Raw genomic sequence first — 7,777 nt, forward strand, 5'->3', positions numbered from 1 at the left:
TACCCAAGAATACAAAAACACTAATTCAAATGGGATGCATGCTCCCCATTATAGCAGCACTCTCTGTAATAGCCAAACCATGGAAGCAACCCAGGTGTCCAGGATAGAGGAAAGGATAAAGAATAAGTGGTATATACATAGAAAATGGAATAGTATTCAGCCTAAAAGAGAATGAAATTTTGCCATTTGCAATAACACAGATGGCGCTAGAGAGTAGTGTGCTAAGTGAAATAAGTCAGTCAGAGAAAGACAAGTGACACATGATTTCAGTCATCTGTGGAATTTAAGAAACAAAGCAAATAAGCAAAGGGAAAAAGAAAGAGAGAGAGGCAAACCAAGACACAGACTCTCAATCACAGAGACACACTCCTGGTTACCAGAGGAGAGATGGTGGAGGATGGGGGAAATAGGTGATGGAGATCGAGGAGGGCACTTGTAGTGAGCGCCGGGTGTTATATGGTTGTATTGAATCACTGTTTTGTGCACCTAAAACTAAAAGTACACTTTCTGCTAACTAACTGGAATTTAAATAAAAACCTACAAATAAAAAAAATAAATGTAATAAATAAATAAATGAAGCCTATTTGCAAAAATTATTGTGTTATTTTTTTTTCCTGGTAGTCACCTCCATGGGACCAGGAAATGATACACAAATTTCAGAGTTTCTTCTTCTGGGATTTTCAGAGAAACCAGAACTGCAGCCCCTCCTATTTGGGCTTTTCCTCTCCATGTACCTGATCACTGTGCTTGGAAACCTGCTCCTCATCCTGGCCGTCAGCTCTGACTCCCACCTCCACACCCCCATGTACTTCTTCCTGGCCAACCTGTCCCTTGTAGACATATGTGTCACCTCCACAACCGTCCCCAAGATGCTGTGGAACATCCAGACTCAGAGCAAGGCTGTAACCTATGAAGGCTGCCTCAGCCAGATATTTTTTTTCGTTGTGTTTGGATGCCTGGACAATTTACTCCTGAGTGTGATGGCCTATGACTGCTTTGTGGCCATCTGTCACCCCCTGCACTACATGGTCATCATGAACCCCTGGCTCTGTGGACTCCTGGTTCTGGTGTCCTGGATCATCAGTGTTCTGAATTCCTCGTTACAGAGCTCAATGCTGTTGCGGCTGTCCTTCTGTACAGAGGTGGAAATTCCCCATTTTTTCTGTGAACTCAATCAGATCATCCAACTTGCCTGTTCAGACCCCTTTCTTAATGACATGTTGATGTATTTTCTAATTGTGCTTCTGGGTGGTGGTCCCCTAGCTGGGATCTTTTACTCTTACTCTAAGATAGTTTCCTCCATACTTGGGATCTCAACAGCTCAGGGCAAGTATAAAGCATTTTCCACCTGTGCATCTCACCTCTCAGTTGTCTCCTTATTTTATTGTACAAGCCTAGGAGTGTACCTTAGCTCTGCTGCTACCCAGAGCTCCCAGCAGGTGCAGTGGCCTCAGTGATGTACACGGTGGTCACCCCCATGCTGAACCCCTTCATCTACAGCCTGAGGAACAGAGATATAAAAATAGCTCTGAAAAGAATCATTGGGGTTCCACTGATGTAAAGGTCAATGGTCCTGTGGCTGAAGAAGTGCCCATGATTGCAGGGCTCACAGCCTCAAAGCTGGAACTGCTATTCATCAAACAGCCTGTGGAAATAGAATCTGCTCCTTCTATTTATTTCCTGGAAATTCCATTTGTTTGAATTCAACTTCTCCATACATTTAAGTAATTCACTTAATTAAGCTTCTGCTCTGTCTTATACACACACAGTTAACTCTTTGTCCAGTTTCATATATTCCTAATGTTTTCCCCAATCTTGAATCACAAATGCCTGGAAATCTCTGTATCTTACATGGGACATCTTGGATTTCTTAAAAATACTTTCATTCCAAATGACTTATACCATGCCAAGTAACTTTTCCCTAGATTTCCCAAAAGAACAATCATGAGTTGTATGCTTCATATGGAAGAATCTACAGTTGGCCACTAAGCCCTTCACATGACTTTATTGTAGATGAAAACACAAAACCCCCGTTTTCACCTAGAGTCTGTCCATCTTTTTACATCACTACCTTCACTCCTCTTCCTGAGAATGTGTACTCTAACACTGTTCCTTTTAAGTCTCAGGCTCCTGACAGGGATGTTCAGGCTAGAAAAGCCCGGGCACCCCCTGCGCCCTGTGCTTGTGGACATTCCCACAGATGCTTCCCTGACCAGAGCCTCTGCTGTGGCTGCACCAGCCCTTGGGTTCTCATTGTGATCGCAAGACAGGCCTCAGCAGCACCCATCAGAGACTCTAACAAAACCAGGTTTAGTACTAACAGGTCCTCGAGGGCACAGGAGTTGCCCTAAGGCCTTCTGGAGAGGTTTCAGAACGGGGGAGACGCATTAAGAGGGATGGAGAGAGTGAGCTGCCCTGAAGGATCTGTGTTTATTAGGGTCCATGGCCAGAATGGTTAGGGGATTGTGGGTTCAGGATTTATTGGAGAATTTAAATGAGCAGAAATTGGATGCTGAAGGGGAAAGCAGGGTCACTCATGTGTCCGCATGGAGGTGACCCAGGGCTTTCTGAGGTCGTACTTCATGGCTTGAGCAGGCTGAGTGCTTCCCTGGTAATTGTGTCCCAATTGACAATGTGTTTATTCACCATGGTTGTCTTTGAAATGGATGCCTCAGAAATCCAAAGCTTCATGTCAGGCACTTATTCCATAAACATCCTCCTGTGCTTCCTAACTGGTCTCCTGCTTTTACACTCTTGAGTCAGCTCCAGGAAAAAAGCTTCCACAGCCCCTGGCAAGGACTGATTAGCAAACATCGCTCTCCCAGTGGAGTCTCCATGGAAAGACAAATTTGAATAAACAGATCCACCTGATATGGTCTTAGTGCCAAATGACCATAAATATGACCAAGCAAAATTTCAAAACATGCATTTTATTACTACTCAAAATAGTTCTTTCTTTTCTTAAAAAAACATATTGTTCAAACAGAAGGGGGAATGAACCATGAGAGACTATGGACTCTGGGAAACAAACTGAGGGCTTCAGAGGAGAGGGGGGTGGGGGACTGGGATAGGCCCGTGATCTGTATTAAGGAGGGCACGTATTGCATGGTGCACTGGGTGTTATACGCAACTAATGAATCATGGAACTGTACATCAAAAACTAGGAATGTACTGTATGGTGACTAACATAATATAATAAAAAAAATATTAAAAGAATAAATAAATAAATAAATAAATACTCTGAGGGGAAAAAATAAATGTATAGTTCATACTGTGCGTTTACTTATTGAAACATGGAAGATTAGTGTCCACAACTGAGGGGCTTTATTCACCCATTGAGGTGAAGGGTTGGTTAGAGTCTTCTATGTTTTATCACTGAATTAGGTCTTTCATCCAATATGAATTTATTTGTGTATATGGTGTAAGAAAGTGGTCCAGTTTCTTTCTTCTGCAGGTTGCTGTTCAGTTTTCCAAACACAATTTCTTAAAGAGACTATCTTTTTTTTTTCCTTTGGATTTTCTTCCTGCTTTGCCAAAGATTAACCATGTAGTTGTATGTCCATTTTTGGGTTTTCTATTCTGTTCCATTGATCTATGTGTCTGTTTTTGTGTCGGTACCATTCTGTCTTAATTACTACATCTCTGAATCATGATGCCTCCAGCTTTGCTTTTCTTTTTCAGGATTGCTTTGGCTATTCAGGGCCTTTTGTGGTTCCAAACATATTTTGGGATAGTTTGTTTCTGCTTGATGAAAAATGTTGATGGTAATTTGATAAGGATTGCATTAAATGTGTAGATTTCTTTGGGTATATAGACCTTTTAACAAATGAAGCATGAGAGACTGTGGACTCTGGGAAACAAGCTGAGGGCTTCAGAGGGGAGGCAGTTGGGGGAATGGGATAGGCTGGTGATGGGTGTAAAGGAGGGCACGTATTGCATGGTGCACTGGGTGTAATACGCAAGTAATGAATCATGGAACATTACATCAAAAACTAAAGATATACTATATGGTGACTAACACAACAAAATAAAAATTATTATAAAAAATAAATAAAATGTCTTCTCTTTACCACCACCACTTAAAACCACATTAAATAAATATTAACAAAAGTGAAATACTAAAACAGACAAAAAAGACAAAAAAACAAAACAAAACAAAAACAATGTTTGTTCTTCCAATCCATAAGCATGGAATGCTTTTCCATTTCTTTGTGTCCTCTTCGATTTCTTTCATAAGTGTTCTATAGTTTTCAGAGTACAGATCCTTTACCTCTTCAGTTAGGTTTATTTCCAGCTATCTTATGGTTTTGGTGCAATTATAAATGGGATCAATTCCTTGATTGTTCCTTCTGCTGCTTTGTTACTGATGTATAGAAATGCAACAGATTTCTGTGTTGATTTTTTAAAAATTTTTCATTATATCAGTTAGCCAACATATAGTAAATTATAAGTTTTTGTTGTAGTGTTCAACAATTCATTAGTTGCATATAACACCCAGTACTCATCATATCTTGTGCCCTTGTTCTCTTTTTTGAGGTGAGTTTTTCCGTCTTGTCATTCTGTCCAGAGAAGAATAGATTAACAAGAGAACAAAATACTAAAACGGCAACAATGACCCCACAGAAATATACACTAAACAAATCAGAAGAGACCCAAACCCGAAAAAATAAAAATTTAAATTTAAAAAGAGAGAGAGAGTGAATATGATCAAACATGTGAACAGAACAGAGCAATACGCCAGATCCCGTGTGTATTTTGGTCTGTTTGTTAGAAAACTAGATCCCAAAATTGTAAAGAAAGAAAAACTTATATAATAATAATAATAATAATAATAATAAAAACACACACAAAAATAAAATTAAATACAATGAAAGGTTAGAATGTAACAGTAAATGAAAATTAAAAGAAAAAAATATATATAAACAAACAGGTGAACAGAATAGAGCAATACAGTCTATCCTGGGTGTATTTTGGTCTGTTTGTTAGAAGAAACTATATCCCAAAATTATAAAGAAAGAAATATATAGATATAGATATATAGTTTTGCATATATATATGCAAAAATAAAGTTAAATACAATGAAAGGATAGAATGTAAAGATAAAAATTTAAAAAGACTTTAAAAAAAGAGAGTGAATATAATCAGACAGGTGGGGAGAAGAGAGCAATACACTAGATTCTGGGTGTAATTTGGTCTGTTTGGTAGAAGAAATTGCATCCTATAATTGTAAAAAAAGAAAAACTTATATACACACAAAAATAAAATTAAATACCCTGAAAGGATAGAATGTAGCTATAAAAATGAAAATTAAAAAAGACTGAAAAAGGGTTGATAAGAAATTGGTTGAAAAGGAAAGAGAAAAAACATTAAAATCGAAAGAATAAAGAACCATGAAAAAAAACCATGAATTCTATATACTGTTTTCCCCCAGTGCTGGAGTTTTGCAGTGTTGTGTGATCTGTAAACTTGGTCTTAGCTGGATGTTCTTGCTGACCTTCTGGGGGAGGGGCCTGTTGTGCTGATTCTCAGGTGTCTTTGCCCAGAGGAGCTGTGCTGCCCTTGACCCTGGGCCAAGCTAAGTAATCTGCTCTGGATCGCTCTCTGTGGTTTTTGTTCCCCAAAGGCTTTCTGTGCAGTTTTAGGGGATGGGAATGAAAATGGCAGCCTCCCAATCTCCAGCCCCAGAGCCAGAAGTTTGCAGCACCCACTCCTCAGTGCACCCTCAGAAAAAACTGTCAGTCACTCCTGTCTCCCTGGTCTCCATCTGCACTCCGCACTCACCCAGCCTGTGACCGAGCATTTCTATCTCAAGCACTAGACCCCACTTGGAGTCTCCAAACCCTGCAGACTCCTGGGCAGCACACCTGCACCACTCCTGCCAGGGGGAAGAAGGGAGTTCTCGCTGTGGTTCTGCTGCTCACTGGTCCCCTGCTCCGAGTGCGGTCTCCGGATTCTGCTGCGGTTCCTAATTTATGGCGTGAGTAATCTGAAAGCCCAATCCTGGGCTCCCTGATTGCAGCCTGCTTCCCCTCTCAGATGCCTGGGAACTCTGCCTCCCTCAGGCTCCCCTGTTCTTTCTGTGACCTCGGGGATCCTGAGACCACTCTGTCCCACCTGGGATCCCACCCTACTTCACCACCTGAGCGCCTTTTAGGTAGGGACATCCCTCACAGGGGCAGACTTCTAGAGAACTGACTTTGCACTCGGCTGCTATTTCACTTTCTGGTAGCCGGTTTACAGAGGTCCTCCCCCCGCAGTTTATCTTCTGATAGATTACCTTGGATTCCCTTCTCGGCACCTCCTACCTTGCAGAAAGGGCTCGCTTCTCTACTTGTAGAATTGCCACAGTTCTTGTCTTAGATCTCTGGTGGAGTTTGCAGGTGTTCAGAATGACTGGATAGGTATCTAGCTGAATTCCCGGGACCAGACAAAGCTAAGGTCTCCTTTTCCTCTGCCATCTGGGAAAGTCCCAGGAGCTTATGGTTCTTACCCTTTATTTTATTAATGTGGTGAATCACGTGGATTGATGTACGGATACTGAACCGCTCCTGCTGGCCTCACTCCTGCTAACTTTGATTATTGAGTCAGTTAGCTATTGCTACATAACCAGCCAACCTAAAAGAAAACGATTTAACATAACGCCTTCGTTATCAAGGGATACGTACACTGACGAGTTGTTCTGAGCTGCGCTCTTCTCCTTGTGGGTCTGCAGTCAGCTGTGGGTCTCTCCATTGTGTTTCTGCGGCTCCTTCATGATGTCGTGTGTGTAGCCTTGGTGCTTTTCTCTCCTGAGCCGTATATGATCAGTCAACCCTATTTCTGCGTGGATTTTTATATTCTATTTTGCAGGGGAGAAAAGAGTATCAAAAATGAATTGTTTTAACTTACTTCTCCTGTTCCAGTGTCCATATATGACCATTTGCTTTCTTCCTAGTTGGAAGAGATTTCTCCTGCCCCTACTCCGTGTGAATCAGCTGCCTGTGCTCTACTCTCATGCTCATGCACCATTAGACCTTTTTCCTTCTAACCGATTTATTGGAGTGTAATAATATACTATAAACTGCATCTATTTAGAATGTAAGATTTGATGAATTAAGGGAGACATACAAAAATTAGAGTACATACTACATGTTTCTACTTGGTGTTTTCAAGAAAATGCACAATAAACTTTAATGGCTTTTTAATGTAATTGTTAAAATGTCATCTCCCTGAGTCTCAACTTCTTTATTTCTTTTTTTAAAAGATTTTATTTGTTTATTTGAGAAGGCATGAGAGAGATCAATCACAAGCAGGGAGGAAGGGTAGGAGAAGAAGCAGACTCCCTGCTGAGCAGGGAGCCCAACATGGAACTGGATCCCAGGAGTCTGGGATCAAGACCTGAGCCAAAGGCAGAAGCTTAACTGACTGTGTCACCCAGGCACCCCTCAGCTTCTTTATTTCTGAAAGTAATATGGGATAGTAAACATAACTTCAAATGACTGTTGTAAGAAGTAAATAAAATGGGTGGGCATATTTTGTTGACTCCAAAGGAAATGTTCAGTTACAAAGGTGTATGCATATCTACGCACGTATTTATTTGTATACATTTTTATTTCAAATAAACACACATGTGCATAAACCCAGACTCATTTTTATTTTTGGATTTTTTAATCTTTTTATTATTGAGTACAATATTTAATATTTTTATTAATAGACTATATTTTTTAGAACAGCTGTAGATTTCTAGAAAAACTGAGCCAATAGAACAGAGAATTTCCATATATTCCCACCTCCCCTT

General features: G+C 40.5%; 1 protein-coding gene across 1 annotated transcript; it reads left to right on the forward strand.

The window, feature by feature from the left end:
- Positions 1 to 629: 629 nt before the first annotated feature.
- Positions 630 to 1,457, forward strand: LOC125283803 (olfactory receptor 7A5-like). Its single transcript, XM_048227223.1, has one exon. It carries the CDS (start codon positions 630 to 632, stop codon positions 1,455 to 1,457), a length of 828 nt encoding a protein of 275 aa, XP_048083180.1.
- Positions 1,458 to 7,777: the final 6,320 nt, after the last annotated feature.

The sequence above is a fragment of the Ursus arctos genome, unplaced genomic scaffold, assembly GCF_023065955.2.
Source record: "Ursus arctos isolate Adak ecotype North America unplaced genomic scaffold, UrsArc2.0 scaffold_14, whole genome shotgun sequence".
In the NCBI taxonomy this organism is placed as follows: domain Eukaryota; kingdom Metazoa; phylum Chordata; class Mammalia; order Carnivora; family Ursidae; genus Ursus; species Ursus arctos.

Coding starts and splice junctions, on each gene's coding strand:
- LOC125283803 (XM_048227223.1), top strand. CDS start 630: ATGGGACCAGGAAATGATACACAAATTTCAGAGTTTCTTCTTCTGGGA.